Genomic DNA, 24,701 nt, shown 5'->3' with positions numbered 1-24,701 from the left:
TGTGGGTGGGTTTGGAATGATGTCGCTATATTATCGCATCTTTCATGTTTCATATTTTTTTTTTAAATGCTCCTCACCTTCGGCAAAAAGCTTTGGAAAAAGTCAGTTGACAAACAAGGCAACACCTATTTTCTGTGCCAATGCTTGTTTGTTGTGAAAGGTATTTCATTTACACACAGTCCCAGTGAGTCAGAGGGAGCGCTGGCACAGATTTGCTTATTTACATCCGCTTGGGGCTATTTCTTGTGTCTACTGATGATCGCCTTCTGAGATTAGTGTCAGAAAGAATTTTGGCATCCTTGTCTTAACAGAGCAAGCTGCGGGGCTGATTGTGAACCCTTTGAGGTAGAATCCTTGTTAATTGCAGCGCACAGGGGCGCCTAAATTAACATGAATACTAACACAAAGGGTCACAATCGGCCCCGTAGCTGTACAATTAAGAAAAGAAAAGCAGAGTCTACAACACAGCGTGTGCTAAAGCACACGCTGTGTTGGAGACACTGTTTTTCCTTTCTTAACAGTGCAAGCTGCGGGGCTGATTGTGAACCCTTTGAGGTAGTATTCTCGTTAATTGCAGCGCAAACGGGCGCCGCACTTAACATGAATACGGTCTTGCAGATGCAGGGGCTAAGAAGGTGTGAAAAAAACGACAAACCTCATTAATGTGTTTAAAGACCCGCGAAGTACTTGGGTGCGACTGTAGGGTGCCGGGCAGCTGTCTCAGCCTAGGGGTCCACACTTGAGGGGAGGGGAAGGGGAGGAGAGGGGCTTGGGGGGGGGCCGAAGCAGAAGTCTGAAGCACTTTGAGCACAATGTTATGTTACGTTATGTTAATAACTTTTATTCAGCGCACAGCTGCCCCAGCGAAGGGGCGTCCTGGCGCCTGATCCAGTATCACAACACAACAAAGCACCGCTGAAAAGAAGGAGGATCAGTCAGTAGAGGTGAACAGATAGGTTTTGATCGCACGTCTGAAGAGAGTCAGGCTATCAAGGGCACGGATATGGACAGGAAGGGAATTCCATAATCCGGCCGCCATAACTCGAAATGAACGGCCGCCCATTCTACTCAGTCTGAATCTAGGCGTGTTCGCTAAATAGAGAGATTCCGACCTGAGAGACCGCCTGGGGACATACGGGGAAACAAGACCCGTCAAGGCAGGAGGTGACGAGAATTTCAGGATCTTGAATGTCAGACAGAGCGCCTTAAATTTAATAGGTTCTTCCTCTGCCTTCCACCTGAATTTTGCGTCACTCGCGTTTTAAAAGCGGCGGCGCGAACGGTCTGGTAGGGGTGTGCGAGCTAAATCCCCGACACTGCGCGCTCCGGGTGACCATCGTGGGCGCGCGGCCACGTGCGCAGCTTAGTGGGAACAGTGATTCCCGGCATAGATTGTCATTTAAGAGATGGTAACACCGGTTTACACGTTCTCATTAATAACTTACAAATCATTAATTATGAAGATTTGATTCTCGAACTCCATCTGTAACAATGTCTTTTGTGCATGTTGCACAACAGAGTGGCGTGGGATAGACTAGAGTGTCATGCAGCAGAATAGAGTGTAGTGGCATTTTGTACAGTGGCTTGGAGGAGAAGCGAGGACCGAGGCGCCAGAGCGGCATGAGGGTTTGATTCTCTACTACTCACTATACTCACTACTACTCTCGCTAGTACTCTCTACAACTCACTACTACTCACTGTACAACTCACTCTACTACTCACACTCAACTAACACTCTACTACTCCACTACTCACGCTTTACTACTCACTCTTTACTACTCACTCTATAATACTCTCACTACTCACTCTACTACTCACTCTACTACTTACTCTACACCTCTCTAATACTCCCTACTCACTCTCTACTACGCTCTACTACTCAATCTACTACTCTGTACTACTCACTATACTCACTACTACTCACTCTAGTACTCTCTACTACTCACTCTCTATTAATCACTCTACTACTCACTATTACTCACTCTACTACTCACTCTCGACTACTTTCTCTCTACTACTCACTTTCTACTACTCTCCACTCTAATAACACTCTACTAATCACTCTCTACTATCTACTACTCACTCTTTACAAATCTAATAACTCTATAATACCCGCGCTACTACTCTCTACTACTCTGCTCACTACTACTCACTCTACTCTCAAATCACTATACTACTCACTCTCTATCTACTAACTCTACTACAACTCTTTACTACTCACTCTATACTACTCTCTACTCACTCTAATACTCTCTATTACTCATTCTTTACTACTATATAGTACACTTTACTAACTCTTTACTTCTTACTACTACTGCTCTCTTCTACTCCTCTCTACTCACTCTCTACTACTCTCTTGTACTCTCTGTTCACTCTCTACTACACACCCTAACTACTATCTACTATCTACTACTCACTCTACTCACAACTCTATTACTCTCTCCACTATCTACTACTCAAGTTCAAAATCTTTATTCGAATTACCAAGAATTCATAAAAGCACATATGCAATACACATTTGTCATTAAAATCCATAATTAATAAACATCAGGCGGGATTTAAATAGCACTTAAGCATAGTCCATCATTTTACGAGCACGAACAGCAATTTTTAAACAAGCATTTGCAATGCAATAGGTCTCGCATTTACCAGAGTTTGAGCTGTTGGCTTTGTAAATGATAATGCCTTTTTATTTATGTTTTGGTTTTTAAAACATAAATAAAAGGCATTGTCATTTAGAATGCCAATAGCTAAACACTCACAAATGCGATACCTGTTGCATTCCAAATTGTGTTTAGAAAACTCATGGAATGCATTTGCAGGGGCTCACTGTGATTGATGGCCGGTATAAGGAGGCGAGATATAGGACGGGCACTTTATAGCTAATGTTGTTACAGATGCATTTGAACAGAATGCTGTCACTTGATGGGAGTTTATTTTTGTATATAAACTAACAGGAATGATTTATGTTTCGGTTTTTAAGTACCAAGGAAAATGCGTCCTAAAAATGCATTCCATGTTGGGAAAAAAAGAAAAGCAAAACAGAAATCTAAACTGTTAGTTTATTTTAAAAACCGTCAGGTGAACGCGCTGTGTTTATAAAGCACATTGAATGCAAGAAATGCATTGTGGGGGCTCACTGTGATTGATGGCCGGTATAACAAGGCCAGGAATGCCTCTTTCGGTGCAGCAGGGTAAAACGACGAAGTTGGAGGAAATAAAAGCAAGCGCCCTGAACCTCCCACCCAATTCTGGAGGGTTGGAATGTAAGATCCCTGCCATATCAGTAGGTGACCCCAGTCAGTTTCTGAAAAAGTAAACATGCAATGCAGGCATTTATTTTTTATTTAATAAAATGACAACAATGTCGTGCACACGTTTAAAGAGGCTCCTACCTGAAGGGTCGAGTGCAGAAGTGGAGGACGTGCTGATAAAAGTGAGTGCAGACGGGGTGGATGTGCCGATGGAATTTAGATAATTAACCGCACTAACGAACTCCCGTAGGGTGAACCCGACATTTAAAAACACGGGCAGAAAGACATAGGCGGAAAAAAACAATTACAAGTGATAAGGAAAGGTTACCTGTGTCAGAGAGAGATTACAGCCACACTGTTTAGTGTCCCATGAAGCCCATCATGCACTGTAAAGGAGGCGGGAGAGCCGCGGAGTAATAAAGGTTCAGCAACTTCTCCTCCACAGGAGGCGATGATAAATCTGTGTGCGTCTTCATGCACAAAACAAAAAGGGTGGAGGGGGCAGGGGAGGAGGGGTCCGGGGAGGAGGGAAGGGCCAGAGGGACTTGATGGGAGTGGTGGGGGGGAGGGGGAGGGTATAGAGAGGGAGAGGAGGAGAGACAGGACAGGGGGAAGCAGCAGAGACACGGCGGGTAAAATAAACAAACACGGCTGGCAGGGGAGGGGGCGGAGAGGGGAGAGGTGCGACACGGCAGTAGGAGGAGGAGGGGGGAGGAGAGTAGGGGAGGCACGGCCTAGCGGCAGGCAGGCAGGGGAGGAGAGGAGGAGGGGGGAGGAGAGTAGGGGAGGCACGGCCTAGCGGCCGTGCAATCAAGTAGTGAGGGGGCGGAGCTGGGGGAGGCTGTGAGAGAGAGTAGGCAAGGCAGGCGGCTGGGGGCATGTGCACGCGCTTTTAAGCTCAATGCACATGCGCATTGAGCTTAAAAGTCACGGGCACTGCAAGGAATCGCCACGATTCCTTGCAAGTTAGATAAAGTCTGGATGAGCCCCTATAGTCTCGCTTGCTCGATGCGCATGCGCATCGACAGGCGAGACCTAAAAAGTACAAGTTCGACAAATTATCTCCTCATTACCCAGATCAAGCAGCAATTGATAGGATTCTTCTAAAGTAATTGGTCTAAATTTTTTAAAAAGTGGGATTAAAAACCATTTTATGTAAGTCAGATAAAATTTACATGAAAATATAAAATGTAAATCATTTTGGTTACTTTGCCCATCACAGGGGCAACTTATTTTACCTATTCGTGAATGATAGCCCAGAGGAAAGTTTAACAAAAATCTAATAGACCCAGCCCTAAATCGAAACAGCAAGCTTCTTTCCCAGTGTGTCATCGGTAAGATTAAATATAGTGCTAGGGGATATCTTATAGATCCGTATCCATACACCTGACGACTGTAGGTTTCTCTATTTCTTTACTGAATCTGTCCGTTGCGTAAAGTGCGTGGAGTGCTTTTTTCATATCAATTTTATTCACCGTGGTATTTTTGCTTGGGCAGCTAAAAAGACTATCTTTGCCTATCTTACACAAGCTTTTATAGACAAACAGCAACCATGGTATCTCCATTCCTCTTTCGCATTTTAAACAGTCAGATATAATTTTTTGTGTCAGTGTGGCAAAATTATTTCTCCAAATCGAGTGCCAAAATAGCACTGGCCGTACACTGATATAGTCCGCTACAAAGCGTAGATTCAGTTCTTTGTGTAGAATAAAATTAGAAGTAGAAATTGGTACACTTAACAACTTTCAACAAAACCGGTTTTCTTCCTGCTGTATATACTGGTTATTTCCAATACCCCATACTTCGGCCCCGTAGGTAGCTACGGGAACACATTGGAGACAAAAAATGTTAACAATAGCTTTAATTGCACCCAATTTCCTCGGTCTGGGGATGCTTAAGATTGAGTTAATGGCCTTTGAGAATTTGCTCGTGGCCTGCGCCAAATGCCCAGTCCACGAGCCATTCGCAGCAAAGGCCATACCCAAATAGGGGAAGATATGTGTAGCAATAAGACTTTCATCCCCAACCTGTATGGAGTTCAGCTGTCGTTCCCCTCGGCCACATGACATTATGAAAGATTTTTTAAAATTGACTCGCAGTTCTAAATCAGTCATAAAATTTGTAAAACCTTTTACTAAAATACTCTGGAAGTTGGGAGTGCGGCCCATTAGGACCGCATCAACCGCGTAAAGGAGTGCGGGTAGGGGTTTACCATTTATGATTGGCACGTCTGGGGTAGTATTATCAAGATATGTACTCAAACCATTTATATAAATGATAAAAAGCAGAGGTGCTAAAACACACCCCTGCCTGACTCCCCTTCCTATATTGATTGGCCCGGATAATTTCCCTCCCGTTCCAATCCTGACTCTCGATTTCAGGTCTGTATGTAAAAACGCTAAAAAATGGACTAATATGTGGTCCAATCAATAACTCATTAAAATAGACCAAGGCCTGGACCTGTTAACTAAATCAAAAGCGGATGACAGGTCCATAAATGCTAAATAAATTGGGGCAGAGCGGGCAATGTTATATTTGTCAATGATTAGTTTAAGATTTAGACATTGTTCAATCGTGCCAACTCTGCTTCTGAATCCTAATTGTCAATAAGATAGAATGGCACTTTCCTCTGCCCAGACAATTATCCTATTATAAATTACACGGCCTAAAATCTTTAGGGTGTTGTCCAATAGAGAGATCGGTCTGTAATTCACGGGATCAGACCTGTCTCCCTTCTTATATATGGGGACAATTATACTAGTTCCCCAAGTTTCTGGCATCGGTGCTTCAGGTAAATTATTAAAAACATTCGTAAGGATTGGGGCCCATAGATCAGGTTTCCATTTAATAAGGTCTATGGGTAGCCCGTCAGGTCCGGGTGCCTTGTTACCAAAACTCTGAGAAAATGCCTCTTCCCCTTCCCCGAGGGTTATCTGTTGTTTGCCCATCTGTTCTGGTGCAAGATAGTAACAACTGCGTGGGGGTGCAGCATAGATTTTGGAGAAATGTGATTCCCATGCACTACTGGCAATGGTACAACTAGCCGGTGTTAGTTGTAACCCCATATTACGGAGATCTTTTACCGCAGACCAAAATAAATTACCGCATTTCTCCACTGCAGTTTCTGCTAATGCGTCCCAGCGTTCTCCAAGAAGTGCGCTTCTGCGCTTATCTAATGCTAGTTTGTAAATTTTCCTTGCCATAATAACGTTTGCCCTATTACGGGGGATCTCTGTGAGGGCCCTGCGCAATTTCCTATTCGCCTCAGAGCAATTGTAGTCAAACCACTTCGGATCTTTTAGGCCCTGAGTGACTGGCACAGATAATAGCGTTCTGACCGTAGAGCATATTTTAGTAAAATAGGTAATCACTTCATATGCTGTAATTGTTGTACTTAAGCATGAATTAATTGGCGTCTGGTCCAGCTTTAATAGAGATTTAGTGATCTCATCTTTATCTATTCCTCTCCATTTCAGCCTCAGCCTATCCGTGGACACACTTATGTCCCTTGCCCCCTGCATAATAGCATATGCATGCCGTTGAGCTAATCGCAGGGCAACTGTCACTGGGTTGTGGTCACCAAAATCGGTAGCCACAACCTCAGTTGCCAATATACGGTCTTCCAAACAAGGGGAAACAAAAATAAAGTCAATGGTTGAGTTACTGACTCTTCCTCTATGGGTTTGGGGCTGCTGAGTGGTCGTTTGGGGGCCATGATCCATTATGTTGCTCAGAATGTGTTCATTGAGCAGGGCCCTAAATTCAAATCCCCTCCTCCCAGCTGGGTCCCCCTGTCTCGTTCCCTTGTCCCTGATATCCTTTGGGAGTTTAGCATGGAAATCCCCGCCCAATATGATTCCTAGGCCTTCGCCTTTATCCCGGGTGTCCTCTAATACGGAAATAAATTAAAAAAGTGCTACAAAATTCTTGTTTGGGGTAGTAATAAAATCGTTATTATAAAAATGTATTAGAAACAAGGGGACTTGACGGTTATATTCTATGGCTTGTATGTTGGGATTGTTAGTATTAATATTCTTAAACCTCCCTCCAGCTTTTATATTAATCCCAATAAACAAGCCTCCTACTGCCCGACCAAAATGTGACTTAGAGGCTAATATGCTAACGCAGTGGAACCCGTCTATATGTAATTCATATGGTGCCCATTTTTCTTGGAGCATTATAATATCGTACCTAGAAATTAGATGTAGCCAGTCTTTATCCGCTAATCTAGCCTCAAGGCCGGCAATATTCCAGCTAAGTATTTTGAGATGGTAACCATAGCTGCGCCGATTTGGATTATTTCCTTTTGATGCATGAGTTATTGAATTTGGTTCTACAGCTAGCCCAACTACACTACTTTGGTTATTTATCCCGATATCTGCCTCAGATTGCCCTAGGGGATTCATGGTCTCCCAATTGTCCAAATCTTTATTTGACATGGAGAGTTCTGAATTATCTTCTAAATCGGTTATTGCTGTTATTGCGGGTAGTTCTTCGCCGCCCTTTCCCGTAGTCACTACACCCTTATATGAGTTAATGGGATTCTGGGTGGTAGGAATAAATCTACCCTCACACCGTCAGTCTACTCCCTCCAGACCTTCTTGTACGTACAGAGCATCGAAGCGGTTATGGATGGGGACTTTGAAATGATTGTTATAGTAATCCCCGTGCCACATTCCCTGTGCCCTCTCTAAATTCAAATTACGTTGTTCCAAGGTTGGTGGTGGGTAAAAGTACCTCAGATCTGCTGTTTCAATCATACTCTCAATATTTCCCGCCCTCCAGCCACAAATGTGTTTAACCACGCGCCTGTCTCTGAAATCTACTGCAATGCAATCCCCTTCTAGATCTTTTTGCCTATGTCCCAGCCAACTTAGTCTACGGACATGTAGAATTTCACCACAGAGAGACGGAGGGATTGGCCTATACCTATTTAGCCAATAACTAACTTTGTTTTTTAAATCAGAGTAGCTTTCTATCTTGCACTCTTGTAAGACCGGTACCCCTATTAAGACCACTGTGTAAGGGAATGATTCAGGCGGCAGGTCGATGCGTGTGCATTTGTTCATTGAACTTACTCTGTCCATTTTGTTCCCACCCGTACCTTCATCTGCCCGCTTGCCCCCAATATTCCCAAGGGTAGTGCTAATTTCGGTTCCCCCTATCTGGACATCATTAACTATCTCCATTCTCTTATCCCCTGAAGTTACTGGTGGCTCATTTATTGAATTAATATGTCCATTGGCAGGTATTATAGGTAATTACATATCTTTTACGGGCTTATTAATACGCCATGCCATTTTTGAGTTATCAATATTTTCGGGGGGATTTGCTTGTGTAATGGGATTTGTGGTCATTGTTGGACCTACATATTTTTCCAGCAACTCGTTATTTAACAGGGTAACTTCTTCTATTTTCATTCATTTCTCCCCTATTCCCTTCACCCTTTCAAGGAGGGGTAATATTAGCGACTTAACCAATTGTTCCATTTTTTGCAACAAACCCTCTACACATTCTGTATTTTCTGATACCTGGCATGCATGTTCTATCGTGATAGTATCGGGCACTATAGTTCCCTGGGTAGTTATTGGCAGGGTAAGATCTGTGGTTGTAGTTACTGTGGTGTGCGCTCCTGTACGGGCGCTCCTGGATGCTTTAATCTTATTTCCCCCTCTTTCGCTGACAGGTTTCGCCCTGTCCACCCTGCGTTTCCTATATATTTTATGCTTATTGCTGCTTGGGGTTTCTTTACTTATATTAGTATTAGTACTCCCTCCCTTCTTCGAGGTATTTTTGGTTTTGGACCTAGTCCTGGGGAGTGAAGTATTATTACTAACTACGCTGACATCATCACAGCCGGCTCTTCAACAGAGCCACAGCTCTGTGTTAATGATATGGTAGGCATGGGAATATGGGTTTGGAATCCCTCGTTATTAATTGCCAAGTTATTTCCCCCCGCTTGTGGTCTTACTTGGTACGGTGTACTGGAATTTGCTATTGCCCCTTAGATGAGCGCCTGTGATACAATGGTTACAATGACACTAGCAGCTCTGATAATAAAGTTGTCTAGTGTTCCCAGAACGCTGTCTCCTACCCCACCCTTTCTTACTATATCATTACCATGCAGTCATAACCTTAAAGAACAATACAACAATAATAAATATAATAATAAATATAATAAGTGTCACATACGCTCTGGGAGACGTTAATAATGTAGCCCAGTCTAGTCCCGTACGGTCGCAAACGGTCCCGCCCTTGTCCCGGTCTTGTCCCGGGCTTAGCCCGGCGCTGCCCGCGCGCTCCCGCGCGCTCCCGCGACGCGGGGGGTGCCGCAGATATTTAAGCGCCTCCTCGCGCGAAACCCCGGTATGCGGCTTCCGGCCATCGTAGTTTGCAGCCCCTCTGGCTCTCCCCCAGTCAGCGGCCGCACTACGATGTGAAGATGTGGCGGCGGGGGTTGAGCGGGCACGGCAGTGTAGGGCAGCAGGTCCCGCCTCAATAGCAGCCCCCAGGAATGCAGGTAGGTTTTATCAAAGTTCGCTAGAAAAGAAGTCCTACTCACTCTACTACTATCTACTACACTCAGGTACTCTCTAGTACTCACTAACTACTGCTCTCTAATCTCTACTCAATCTATACTACTCATTCCCTACTGCTCGCTCTACTAAATCTAATATCTACTACTCACTCTACTATCTAATACTCACTCTCTACTGCCCTCTGCTACTATCTAGTACTCTTCATTAATCTACTACTCACTCTCCACTACTCGCTATCTCTTACACACTATCTCCTACTCACTCTATAATACTCTCTGCTACTTTATACTACTCATTACTGCCTACAACTCACTACTACTCTACTCTCTATTAGTCCACTACTCACTCTCTACTAGCTACTACTCACTACTACTACTGCTCACTCTCTACTACTCACTGTACTAATCACACTACTAACTCCCTAGTACTCACTCTCTGCTACTCTCTACTCACTCTGTACGACTCACTCTCTAATCACTCTCTACTACTCATTCTGCAAAAAAAGCCTGACCTTACTCCAACCCTTTACTTTTTTCTTAAAGGCACTAGTGAACAAAATGCCATAGGTCTCATCTCTATTACACATAAAGCAATTCTGTTTGTAATCAGGTGGCTTTTTAGCTTTAGCTTTATTACTGTTTTCCAAACGTTCATGGACATAACATGCCTATATATGCGTAGATATGTATGTGTGTGTGTGTATATATATATATATATATATATATACACATATAAATATCTGCATATCTATATGAATAACAATATTAATGCATGCTTACATATACATAGATGCACACATATGCATGTTATGTCCATGGAACCTTAAAAAACACTAATAAAAGCAAAACTAAAAACCCACCTAATTACAAACAGAATTGCTTAAATTTACTAAAGACGAGACCCATTGCATTTTCAGTGCGTGTGTGTATGTGTGGCTCTGTGTGTGTGGCTATGTGTGTATGTGTGTGTGGCTCTCTGTGTGTGCGCATTGTTATTCACAATTTGAATAGCTCAAACTCGCGTAAATAAGCGACCTCTTGCATTGCAAATTCAATAGGTCTCGCATTTGCGAGAGATTAAGCAATTGGGATTGTAAATGACAATGCCATTTATTTATCTGTTTTCAACACCAACACAAATAAACATTTTGTCATTTACAATGCCAATAGCTCTTACTAACTTTTGCAAAGGCGAGACCGTTGCATTGTAAATGCTTGTTACATTCTATGTTTGAAAATACCACTTTTAGAAAGTGCGTATTTTCTTGCTCAGTCATCCCGTGTGCCTCTGCTGGAATGTGGATTGCCTGTCTGGGTTTTGGATGACAGAAGGCTCTGGGCACAGACACTCTCTGCCTAATAGATCAAAGGATTTTGGCATATAAATATTGGGGCCCAGACCCCTGACTTTTAGAACTCTTTTGGATCAAGAAGACTGCCAAGAAGAAGAGCTGGAGAAGCTGTGAGGAGGAACTACCACTTTGATGTGGGCTTTGCTGTGTTGGCCTGCAGTGGTTGCTTCTGTCTTGGGCAGTGAAAGGACAGGACTGAACTTTCTGCAATCTACTTTTGTGAGTTTCTCCAAGGGCTTGAGGTAGCGCTCAGGAACAGCAAAGACTTCAAGCTCTTCTGCCCTCAGCACTGTGGACTGTGTGTTTTGTGCTGCAACAGAAGAAAAAGCAACCCAATGCAGTCTACGGCACCGCTGCTGAGGGCACTGCTGCAACGCCGCACTGCGACCCTGGTCTCATCGGCGACGCCTGCTGACGCCACCACAGAGCCGCTGCTCGCACCGCGACCTGTGGGCACCGGACTCTGCACCGCCTTGCTTCACGACAACGCCTTGGTATCCCTGACGACGACGTTCCACGCTGAAATCGACGCCGCTGCTCGCACCGTGGTTCGAGGGCACCGCTCATGAAGTTACATGAAGCACCGCCCCCTTCCTGCACCGATATCAAGGATCTGTTTTTCAAGCATATTAGGATAACTGAAGACTTTTAAGTACTGTATTGTGGATTTTGTATTGTTTTTGGTCTTGGTCTTAAGTATATAAAAATATTGGATTTTTTTCTAAACTGATGTGGTGTCTTTTTTTAGTGCTTACCCTGTATTACTGTTGGTTATGTGCAAAAGCTTTACACACTGCCTCTAAAAAAAACCTGACTTCTCGTGCCAAGCTACCAAGGGGGTGAGCATGGGTTATTTTAGGAGTGTAACTCCCTTATCCTGACCAGAGTGGTGGTTTCTGCCTGGTTTTGGCACATGCCCTTACCTACCAAAAATCCAATTTCTAACAATGCCTCTAAGGAAAATTGGGTCCCTTGTATATCCGCTTGGTGCAATATCTGCTGTCATTAATTTTTTCTCTTTACAGATATTGATGGAAGTAAAATCACTAGCATTAATTAAGGTGAATGGGGAGCAAGAATCAGCAAACATTTTAATCTGCTTCCTATCTAAACACACTTCGCATTTAGGGTGTTTTAATTGGTTATTGGCGTTATGCTTTGGTATTTGAAATAGTTAGTGTTTTTTCATTGGAAGAATTATCTTCACCACTGGGCTTCTTGGAGAGGCTCCGGCATATCCTCGTTAGATTTCCTTTCTTGTTGCATTTCCTGCACATACTTGATTTGGCTTGGTAACTAGGATGGTTATCTAAGTGGTTACTGCTACCACAGCTGTAACATTTGAGGCTATTGCTTTTCGGATCATGGGTTTGACGGCATAGTTGTCAGATTTTATTTTACATATGGTGTTGTCAGCTGATTGGTTAGTAATCTCCGAAATGTGCTCAGTATTGGAGGGGGCTTGCATTTCTTTGATACACATGGTGGTATGCTCAATGGATCTTGCTATTTCTGTAGTATCGCGAAGGTCAGGCTGTTTTTGTAATAGCTTTTCTTGTATCTTGGAATTGTTCATGCATCGGACCAATTGTACTCTTTTGAGAGAATTGTTGAGTTCTCCGAATTTACACAACTCACTTAAGACTCTTAGGATTGCTACATTACTAGCAATACTTTCTTGTTTTCCTTGGGACCGACTGAAAAATCTATAGCGTTCCAGGACTATGTTAATTTTATCAGCAAAGTTTTTTTAAAGTAGGTAGGGAAACTTCGTATAGATCACCTTCCTCGCCATCTACATTTTGACCCTGATAGGGATCAGGTAGCGTATCAAAAATGTTCCTGTCATGTGTGCCCACGTTATGTAATAATATACGTTGTTTCCTTATGGGACTGAACTTTTCTCATCCAATGGCTATCAGATAGGATTCAAAAACATTTTACCCAATCCTTCCATGGAATGTTAGGTTCCCCTAACTCATTCAGAAAAGGTGCCGTTGAGCCTTCCTTGCTGCCCTTGTTAAACCTCAAAAATAACACCTAAGATGACTGAAGACCAAATATAATTCCCAGAAAAACCTCTGACCATATGTATAAGTTGTAACGTATGGATAATTTAAGAAATCCACGAACAGGTTATTTATAATGGCGTGCGTGTCACCGTGGCAAGAGACATTGTGTCTGAGAGACGCAGAATTTTTACTGAGGAGAAAATGAAGTGAGAGTACCCACTCTCCATCCATGGAACACTTCCCCTAGAACAGAGTAACACAATGCAGTGACTTGAGCTACTTGCGTTGCTCCACATTTACCGAGCCATGCAAGGCCAGGTAAAGTAGTCTTGCGTGGCTTGGTAATTGTAATTCTAGATTTTGCATCGCCCTTGTGCCCCCTTGCATGATGCATGGGAGATGTAAAACCATGATAAATATGCCTCATAATCTCCCCATGCCTAAAAAAGTAATGTGACCATGTGAATGTAACTGGTGCCCATTTAAGGCACCCAATTACCTCCAGGTCAAGTTTGTGCTACATAAAACTTTGAGAAATATTTGTTTTAACTCGATCTGTGAATGAGCTCTACTCTACAGGCAGATGGGGTCTGTTTATGACAGAGCCCCATTCTACCTGCATGTGCAGGATCTAATTTTATCTATGCAGGAACTCATTTATGTCTTCTAGGTATTCCGCCGCATCTCTAGAAGTGCAACCAACTTCAGTTTTGGGTTCCTATACTTAATCAGTCAAACACTGAAATGTGGTTCTTTGTTTAGTGGCAACTAGGAACTTGATTTACTTCAATGAAGCCTACCCTGTCACATGCTAATGTAGGTTGAAACCTGTGCAGGGCCATTCTTTGTTCCCCTAGTCAGGCAAGCACCAATCCCAATGGAAGAGAAGCTGCATCCAAAACTAGAAGTGGACTCCAGGGGTCATTACACTTACCTCCTTTTCAAGCTACTGGAACACACAATCTACAAGAAGTCTTTCCTGCAACTGTCCAGCTGACCAGTTCCACTGGACCTTCTCTGGACCCTGTTGGTGGCTACTGCTGGCGTGAGTCTTGACCCTCAAGTGCTGTTCTAAGAGGTCCTGGGACCCGTGGCCATGTCAAAGTGTACTCCTCCTAACATATCCTGAGACATAGAAACATTTTGGCTGCTGTATAGTCCACTGTTTTCCTTTGTGGCTGTACTGTTTTTGGAGGCGCTCCTTTTGCGCCCCAGCCCTCTGTGACCCCGCCGCTGCTCCCCCGCGGCCCCGCCCCCTTTTTCCTTTTGTACCCCCTGCCCTCGCCCATTTGCCGCCCGCTCCCGCCTCCCAGCTGCTCCTCCCTCCCACTTGGCCTCTTATGGAGGCAGCGCGGCGCACGTGAGTGTGACCTGACCCCAGGTTACTCCCCACGCCGCACGGCTCCAGCTGATCGCCGAGTCTCTGCCCCTCTGCTCCGCCGCTGTCGAGGGTTCGCCCCTGGTGGCTGCTAACTGTTTTTGCTAACTGTTTTCTTTTTCCCCCTCTGTCTGCTGTATACGCCACTGTTTTCCTTTGTGGCTGTACTGTTTTTGGAGGCGCTCTTTTTGCGCCCCAGCCCTCTGTGGCCCCCCCACCCCCCGCTTCCTGCAGCTGCTCGCCCACAGCCCCGCCCCCTTTTTCCTTTTGTACCTCCTGCCCTCGCCCATTGGCCGCCCGCTCCCGCCTCCCAGCTGCTCCTCCCTCCCACTTTGCCTCTTATGGAGGCAGCGCGGCGGCCGCGCCGCTGGCGCGTCAAAGGCAAGCCCGTCTGCGCCCGTCCGCGCCTGGACTGCGCCCAGCGCAAGAACCCCTGGCTCCAGCCACTGCCAGGGCTCCCGACTAAGATACAACACCGCCACCCTCATCGCACTCAACACAGGACCGCCTGCCACCAAGCCACCCCGAGGCGCACCCACGGACCCTTCACCTGCCAAGCATGCAAATTCACCTGCCTCCGAACCTGCACCCCGCCCACCGAACACAGCAATGACAACAACAACCACCTCAAGTGCATCCTCCTCAACACCCGCTCCGTCCACAAACACGCCATCGAACTCTGGGAACTCCTTGATAGAACAGCACCAGACGTCGCCTTCCTAACGGAAACCTGGATGAACGCCTCCCCGGCCCCCGACATCGCCATAGCCATCGCGGACGGCTACAAAATCACGCGGAAGGACCGCGCCAACCAAACCGAGGAATCGCCATCATATACAGGAACACCATCATAGTCACGACCAACACCGAAGACACACTCACTGCCGCCGAACACCTACACTTCCAGATCCACACCGACCCCCAGACCACCCTCAGAGGAACGCTCATCTACAGACCCCCGGGCCCACGGACACAATTCAGCGAAACCATCGCCGACTTCATCAGCCCGCACGCCCTAGCTTCACCAGAGGACATCCTCCTAGGGGACCTGAACTTCCACCTGGAGAAAAACAACGACAACAACACCACCACCCTGCTTGACAACCTCGCCAACCTCGGACTCAAGTAACTGGTGGACACGCCCTCCCACCTCGCTGGCCACACGCTCTACCCCGTCTTCTCCGCCAGCAACCACGTCTCCTTCAGCCACTCCACCAGTCTACACTGGACTGACCACAGCTGCATTCACTTCACCTTCAAGAAGACCACATCCCACCACCATATGCTACAGATCCCCCACAGATGCTGTAACAAAATCACCACAGACCAGCTGACCACATCGCTGAGCCAGAACCCACCTGTCGACACCCCTGACACCAAAGCAGCAGCAGACAATCTCGCACAGTGGATCACCAACTGCGCCGACGACCTCGCTCCACTGAAGAAACCCCCAGGCAAGACTAGCAACAGAAAAACCTCATGGTTCACAGACACCCTCAAAACCGCAAAGAAATCATGCCGAACCCTCGAAAAAGCCTGGTGCCACAAACGGACATCAGAAAACATGACAGCCTCAAGAGCGCCACCCGCGAATACACCAGATGATCCGCACCACCAAAAGGACTTCGTTCAAAGAGCAGCTGGACAACAACTCCCACAACAGCAAGGAACTCTTCAGCATCGTCAAAGAGCTCTTCAACCCCAGCGCCAGCAACAACGGCATCACACCATCGCAAGACCTCTGCAACTCCCTCGCCGCATTCTTCCACCGCAAGATCACAGATATACATGACAGCTTCGGACCCCAGACTCTGCCTCCAGCCACCAAACCAACAACCCCCACCCCCAGCCTCAGCACATGGACGCCCATCAGCACTGAAGACACCACTTGCGTCATGAACACCATCCACTCCGGCTCCCCCTCCGACCCATGCCCTCATCATATCTTCAACAAAGCCGACACCATCATCGCACCCCACCTCCGGAACATCATTAACAGCTCCTTCACGTCATCCACCTTCCCTGGAAGCTGGAAACACGCGGAAATCAACGCCCTTCTGAAGAAACCAACAGCGGACCCCAAAGACCTCAAGAACATTCGCCCCATCTCTGTTCTCCCCTTTCCGGCTAAAGTCATCGAGAAGACCGTCAATAAACAGCTGACTGCATTCCTCGAAGCCAACAACTCGCTCGACCCATCCCAGTCCGGCTTCCGAACCAACCTCAGCACCGAGACCGCCCTCATCGCAGCCACCGATGACATCAGGACTCTGATGGACAACGGAGAGACAGCTGCCCTCATCTTCCTGGACCTCTCGGCAGCCTTTGATACCGTCTGCCACTGCACCCTAATAACCTGCCTCTACAACACTGGGATCCAAGGAAAGGCCCTGGAATGGATCACATCGTTCCTCTCCGACAGAACCCAGAAAGTCCGCCTCCCTCCCTTCCGCTCCGAGGCCACCAAGATCATCTGCAGCGTACCCCAGGGCTCCTCACTCAGCCCAACTCTCTTCAATATCTACATGAGCCCCCTTGCCACCATCGCACGCAAACACATCAACATCATCTCCTATGCCGACGACACCCAACAGATACTCTCCCTCACCAAAGATCCTCTCACCGCCAAAGCCAACTTCCAGGACGGAATGAAAGATGTCGCAGAATGGATGAAGCACAGCCGTCTGAAGCTCAACTCGGACAAGACGGAGGTTCTCATCCTAGGACAATCCCCATCCGCCTGGGACAACTCCTGGTGGCCCACGACGCTGGGCACCGCACCGACACCCACGGACCACGCACGCAACCTGGGATTCATCCTGGACTCCTCCCTCACGATGAACAAGCAAGTCAACGCAGTCTCGTCCTCATGCTTCAACACCCTGCGCATGCTCTGAAAGATCTTCCGGTGGATCCCCAGCAGGGCTCGAAAATTCCACTCGACCGCTCGCATAGTCGGGCTAAATTTAACAAGGGCGAGCTATTTTTAGGTCCTACTCGCCCTGTCTGGCGAGTAGGAAAACAAACCAACTTTTGTCCTCTGTCTGTGAAAACGGAGAAAATGTGGCAAGATAACAAGATTTAAAGGCATTTTATTGCTCACAAAGTTAATGAGCAATAAAGATGCCTTTAAATCTTGTTATCTTGTCACATTTCCTCCGCTTTCACAGACAGAGGTCAAGTGGGTTGCAGTTAGGTCGAGGACATTTTTTAAGGTACTAGTCCTGCAGGACTAGTACCATTTTTTTGATTTTTCGAGCACGGCCCACTGAAACTAGAAAGACGGTCACCCAGGCCCTCGTCACCAGCCGACTGGACTACGGGAACGCCCTATACGCAGGAACCACAGCCAAACTTCAGAAACGGCTTCAGCGCATACAGAACGCCTCCGCACGACTCATCCTCAACCTCCCTCGCCACAACCACATATCCGCCCACCTGAGAAACCTGCACTGGCTCCCCGTCAGCAAGAGGATCACGTCCAGACTGCTCACCCATGCACACAAAGCACTCAGCAACCGCCTCTCGTTCTACACCCCCTCCCGCCAGCCCCGCTCTGCCAGTCTCGCCCTCGCCACCATCCCACGGATTCGCAGAGCCACCGCGGGAGGGAGATCGTTCTCCTACCTGGCAGCCAAGACATGGAACTCCCTCCCCGCACACCTACGACTGACCCAGGACCATCTCACCTTCAGGACACACCTCAAGACCTGGTTATTCGAGCAGTAGCGCCCCCCCTCCCTTCAGCGCCTTGAGCGCCCTCTACAAATGTATTGATTGATTGATTGATTGACTCTCATGCAGGCAGTCGTAAAATGCCTTTTTCTACTGCGGCAAATGCTGCGACCCGGAAAAGGGCGGCAATAGAAAAAGGCACTTTTTAAAAATCCATGCACCTTGGTCCAGGCACCATGTGGGGCCTGGCACCCAGTGCGTGGATGTTTGGGGGAGCACCACATGTACTCTTGTGGCCATTTATCAGTTGGCCCTGCTTGGGGCCCCAAAGTCCTTTTCCGGGTGCCTTTTCATGGCGGTCGGAAAGTAACATCCTAATTCCTACGGCGGTGCCTGTGCAGGCACCGCCTCATTTGTAAGGATTATTGTCCCACCACCGCCCCAACGGGCTCCTTGAGTCGGTCAAAGATGGCAGTCTTTCCCCCCCAACCAATGCGCTCTGACCTCCGGTAGTGTAATCTGGCTGTCGGACCGCGGCCCTAGCTGTCGGTGGGATCGTCACCGATGGCCTGTCGGTGGCGGTCCCACCGATATCATAATGAGGGCCTATGTTTTGAACACATATGATTATTTTTTCATGGTTTTCATGTAAGTTAGTTTAACAATCTTTATTCGATTTAAAAGAAATCATAAAAGCACATGATACAAAAATTTATCGTAAAATATATTTTAAATGCCTATAAAAAGAGAACAGAATTCGTCACAATGAAAATAGAAAAAAATAGTAGCCTCCCAGTTTGTTTAATACAACTTTAAATTTCTGTAATAAATCAAATAAAAAATGTTAAAGATTTTGAACGAACCTATAAACAATTAATCCTGGGCGGAACTCCGTGAAGTGACCAAAAAACAGAGTGATCTTGGTCTCGCCTGTTTGCGTTGATTTCAAGTGCCGGATGTTTGAGCAGTGCAAGAGGGCACTGCTTCTTTTCTGCCGCTCAAGTAGATTTTCCACTTGAGCGGCAACTTTCTCAACCAGAACGGAAGGTTTCTCTACGTGAGCGGTTGCGACCACTCGCATTGAGAAATCCGACCGCCCGTGTTGAGAAATCTTGCTGGGAGGTGGATTTTCCTCACTTGCGCTCGCCAACTTGACGTTGGGGAGCGCAAGTGAGGAAAAATCTCCACCCGGCTATGCAGAGCTGAGATTTTGGGAACTCTGCGTGCTCCGCTGAGTGCAGAAACTCAGCGAATGGAGTGGAGTTCACCACCCAGACTTATACAGGATGCAACAATCATCCTGTTAGCTTTATTTCATTATTATGGCAAACACTCCTCTAAAATTAAAAACTGCACAGCAAATGTCCATTGAGTCCAAGGAGAGAAGAAACCTATAACCCTTGTGTTATTTAGCTGTTTTTTTCTCCTTTGTTCTTTGACTGGGCGAGCTGAAAAGTCGACGACTTTAGAGGGTCAGAAGCGTTGAATCATTTTGAGTGGTTTGATTGTTTCAAGTTTGATTACACAAATTATTATGGTATTAACACATCTGCATGCTTGCCTTTATCTGTTTTACATGTGATGTTAGTGTTCTACGGTACTTAATTGAGCTGGCCTTAATGATGCACCATGATGCGTGTATTAATTTTGTTTTTTATTGTGAGCTAATCATTCACTTCAATCCGTTGGTCTGTTGTTGGGGCTCTTGGTCTGCCCAGTTCAGTTTCACAAGGAACACATCCACACACAAACTACTACCCGTAATACTAGGAGTGCTAGGGAAATGTGTGCTTTTTGAGACCAAAAGGATATTTTGTCCTTTGAACTTTTTTAGTATTGGTGAGGGCCAGCACGGTTTGCTAAAGCAGCAGCCAACAAGCATTGACAAAAGTCAATCCCAGACCTATTGGCCTTTCCAAAGCCTGTTTATTAACTTTAAATTAAAAAAAATACGGAGACAGCCATGCTGGGTTTCCTCCCTTAAATTGTATCATAAACCATGACTTTGTCACTGCTGAAGTCACTTTTGCTGACTGTTTGGATCTTTCCTTCAAAAATCGATTTTACTTTATTTTGAGCTCTACCCAGCTGAACACCCAGAGAACCCACATTGAGTGTCACGCCTCCAAATAGAAAAAAAACATCCAGGTTTTGGATGAGTGGCATACACATGTGAGGTGAAACACATTTAAGAGAGTTGAATCTGTACGCCAAAAGTATTTTCATCAAAGAAGACCAAGCAGTGTGTTGGCACCACTAACATCCTCAGTTTTGTTAGGATGCCAAGACTGACCATGGTTCTAGAATGTAAGAACGCTACATGCTAAAGTTTTGATTACAGCTTGTTTAAGGACCAATAGCAAAAGTTTGCAATAATTTATGATTCTACGGGATATGTTCACATGCATTCAAAAGGCGCTCCCTTTGCAATACACTTTATTGGCAACCACCACTTTATAGGCATTGGAATAAGTTGCATGTCAAGCAGTGTCCGGAGGCATCTCCTCCTTAGAGCTTCCTTGTTACAGCTTATCCAGTAAGTGTAAATTGCCCTACTGCTGTTACTCAATCTGACCAGAGCCATTGAAGAAAACATAGATGCTGATGCTTCTCTCTAAACTTTCACTTTTAAATTTTGACCACTGGCCTGGAGTCCTTCTGTAGTACTATTGCGTCTCTATTCCTGAGTAGTAATGAGCTATTTCTGTTTCCATGTTAAGCTTTTTATAAACTGTCGAATAGACTAAAACTTGTACACTGTGAAATTGTTTGCTTACTGCGAATATTCCTTGTTTCTTTACAGGTCTCGTATTTGATTTCATTTTCGAGCACAATGTCTGTGAATCCGATGTGTTATGAGGCTCAGTTTTTTGGATTCACACCTCAAACATGTGTTTATCGAATCTACATTGCCTTGGAGGGCTACCTTTTTGAAACAATGTTGGTGGTTGAAAAAGTGATCCTAAAGAAATTGGAAGGTTTACCGAGCTGCAAAATTAGCCCTTTCCAGGTTCGAGAAAGCACAGAGAAGTATCTTTGCTTCATGAACGACTGTTTTAATCACTTATTTGGGAAGTTGGAAAATGCGCTGTTGAACCTGCTTAGCTTCCCTTCAAATGCTCTCCTTCCTGGTGACAAGGTTCATGAGCGCTATCCTTATACCAAGAAGCAGGTAGAGGTTCTCCAAAAGGAGACCGAGGAACTGCAGCAGCAATGCAGGAACGAAATGCTGGCAAAACAGGCCCTTCTGGCTGAATTGGAAGAGCAGAGGGTGGTCCAGGCAGAACTAGAAAAGATGGTGCAATGGATGGATGGACTCGGCACTGTTTGCAGGGAGCATGGCGTGAGCAGTTTGAAAGAAAGCTTACTCCTAATGGCTGAAACCTCTAAGAGCCTTAAACAAAAACGAGAAGAGGTTGACATTAAAAACAAGAGACAAAAAAGTAATGAATCGTCCTCCAGCCAAATGAGCATACAAACAAGGCATATGAGACACGATTGCAAAAAGTGAACTTTGGTGTTTGAGTTACAATAAATGTATCCTTTTTATTTTGAAGGTGGTACATCACCAGCCAGGCCCTGGCAAGAGCGGAAAAGAAATGGAGTAAACCATTGCTTGTCAGTCGTCTTGCTTCTGCGTACAGTTTGAGTGATGCACTGATGACCTAGTGCTTTCTTGACTTACAGACCACACAACAAATAAAGATCATGAGAAGAACATTTGTATTGTTCCCTCCTGCACAGTGAATTTTAGTGTTTGGGACCTGGAGACTACTGTTGATTAATAACATTTTCAAGATGTAATACATATGTGCGCTGGCATGTGATGAGAGAGAATCACTCTTTACAGTGGAACAAAGTCATGAAAATAACATGCATTGAAAATCATTTTCAGCCACAGTGCCTCATTGTACGATGATGGACGTCCAAAAAACAAAGTTTTAGTTAATGTGAAATTTGTTTCAAGAAAGGCGTTTTTTGTAAGAATCCAATACAAAAATGTTTTCACATTTATATTTGGTTGTACGATCCAGAAAATGTTTAACTACATTGTTATAAAAGCTCTTTTTTAAAAAACAATTTGTACACATTTTGATGGACACTTTTTGTATATTTTATGATTAGTATCCTGAATGTACGGATACAGGAATTTTTTCAAATGTCCAAAAGAAAATAAATGATGGAATTGTGTTATCCTGAGTGTACACCCGGTTCATAGAAAACACTGCTATATCAGTTGGGCTGTACATATTTTTCTCTCGTTCTTGTTTTTAGGTTTTGGATTGTCGAATGTAGGAGCAATGTTTGCTATCATGAACAGTGATTATTTATGTTAGAAAGACAGGCATACATCAATTCCATTCATAATGTGACCACAGGTAGTACGTAACTGGTTACATTGGTAGTGACCTTTAAGTAATAATTACAAAATTTAATGTCGATTACCCAAATACATTTTCAGCATTTTTTAAAGTTTTCATATGTTTAACTCGAGTTTTGATAAAAAATGATAGTTGGTAAACATTGTAGGAAAGGTAAAGCATTTCAAAACAACCTTTTTTAAAATTGTAAATCATAATGACATCTTAGGCGCTCCATAAAATGATTTCTCTTGCTGCTTAAATAATAGGTTTTATTAGTACTCCACACAATTTCAACACGTTTTCTGATGTTGGTGAGGTGGCTCAGTCACCTCTGGTGGCATTGCACTTATGAGCTTTAGGGTACATGCACGTCTGTGCAGCAGATCTCTACCCATGGAGCCATCTTTTTTCATTGCATGTATGTGGAGTTTTGCTGTTCAAGACAAGCATCGTACCTCATGTGCCGCATACTGCTCTCCCAACATGTATTTTCTCCTGCTTCAGAACAGTGTTATGGTACCACTTATGCAGCCAGGCACTATTTCCTTGCCCATGGCTGTACAACCAATACTTTCTTCCAAAGCAACATTCACTTGAGCAGTTGTTTCAAAGCACAGTGATGATGATTAATGCTACTACCTATTTTATCAAGTTCATTTATCCCAGAATTAATTTACAGGAGCAACAAGTACACTTTTTATTTGCCTCCTCTCTTTTCTTTTTAAGGTGAGTTATGCTCATTTTTAACCACTTTAGTGAAACTTGAGTTATTTGTGGCATCTCAAGAACGTTATTAATGTTAGTGGATATAAAATAGGACTTCCATATATATGTCTGTCATATAGACTGCCTTTATAATGCTTAACAATGCAAAGCTGCATACAGTATTTATGTTAATAAATGTAATGAACTTTGTTCAAGTGATTTTGAATGTTTTATTAACTAAAGCCTTTGTGCAATGTAGGCTAGACTTGCAGAGTGAGTCTTTCCACTAAGCCTCATATCGCCTGCTGAATTAAAGGACACCTATAGTTTCCTTTCTGTGTTCACAAATTCCTTAGCTTGGGCACACATGCAGGCAGCTTATTGAGATGTTTGCAGTTTACTTTTAAAATATAGACTTTGCATCAGGATTACAGTACGTACACATAAGTGCTCACATGCTTATATTTTCTGTAGTGTAGGAGTGTAGTTCTTAAGAGGCTGTTTTGAAACACAGTAACATTTATTCTTCTTCTTTTGTAGTCATAGTACACATCGTTGCCCAGTTATTGATTATTGACTTTACATTGTCATAACAATTTACTATGTACTCATTGTGCATCCTAATGCATTCCGCGCTTTTGTATCTGTGTTTTTTATTTAACCCAATGATGAGGACAACTTTCACTTTATTTTCTGCTAAGAAATTGCACATGGACATTCACTAATACCATAAACCCTTAAGAAGGCACAGATTACTGCAAGTGAATATTTGCAATTTTCCAAGTTGGCCTTGTACCAATTTGTATTGTCCAGTTCACTTGAGGTAAAGTCACTACTACTATTTTTTCTTCCATATCCCAGGCCTCCTTGTAAAGAAGTGGTACAAAAGGGGGTGGTGATGGACAGAGCATCTGTATTTTGCATATAGCCAGTGTCTAACCCAGGGTGGTGTGGAGTGCAAAAAAACGATGGATTTAGGCCCAGATCCTTGTACTGGGGTGAATGTATGACATTGTTCTACATTCTGCCCATCAACTGTGTTTTTTACAATTTTCACCCCGAGTGGGCTGGGTATGCTCAGACATGAGTCCCAGGCTCTCCACACCACTGGAGTCAAGCTATCCAGGCTGATGAAGGCTGATAGCCAGAAACCGGACCTTGGATGCTTGATTCCGGTCTGGGAAAGACATGGCTTGGTAGTTCGGACTGGACTGTTCCCATGAGGCACAGGGTCAGAGCTGTTTTGCATATAGCCAGTGTCTAACCCAGGGTGGTGTGGAGTGCAAAAAAACGATGGATTTAGGCCCAGATCCTTGTACTGGGGTGAATGTATGACATTGTTCTACATTCTGTCCATCAACTGTGTTTTTTGCAATTTTCACCCCGAGTGGGCTGGGTATGCTCAGACGTGAGTCCCAGGCTC

The 24,701-nt window shown here is 44.9% G+C and overlaps 1 protein-coding gene across 1 annotated transcript in view; it reads left to right on the top strand.

Moving 5' to 3' along the window:
- The window catches only part of MIS12 (MIS12 kinetochore complex component), a 43,468-nt gene extending 21,608 nt beyond the window's left edge, over window positions 1-21,860 (top strand). Inside the window, exon 2 of the mRNA XM_078679693.1 lies at window positions 21,013-21,860. Within this exon, the coding sequence (XP_078535819.1) occupies window positions 21,043-21,720 (678 nt within the window). The 5' untranslated portion in view covers window positions 21,013-21,042 and the 3' untranslated portion in view covers window positions 21,721-21,860. The remainder of the gene's footprint in view (window positions 1-21,012) is intronic.
- The last annotated feature ends 2,841 nt before the right edge of the window (window positions 21,861-24,701 follow it).

This window comes from Lissotriton helveticus, chromosome 3_1, assembly GCF_964261635.1.
Source record: "Lissotriton helveticus chromosome 3_1, aLisHel1.1, whole genome shotgun sequence".
Lineage (NCBI taxonomy): Eukaryota > Metazoa > Chordata > Amphibia > Caudata > Salamandridae > Lissotriton > Lissotriton helveticus.
Note: the sequence above shows the minus strand (reverse complement) of the source record. Positions and strands in the feature narration are given on the sequence as shown.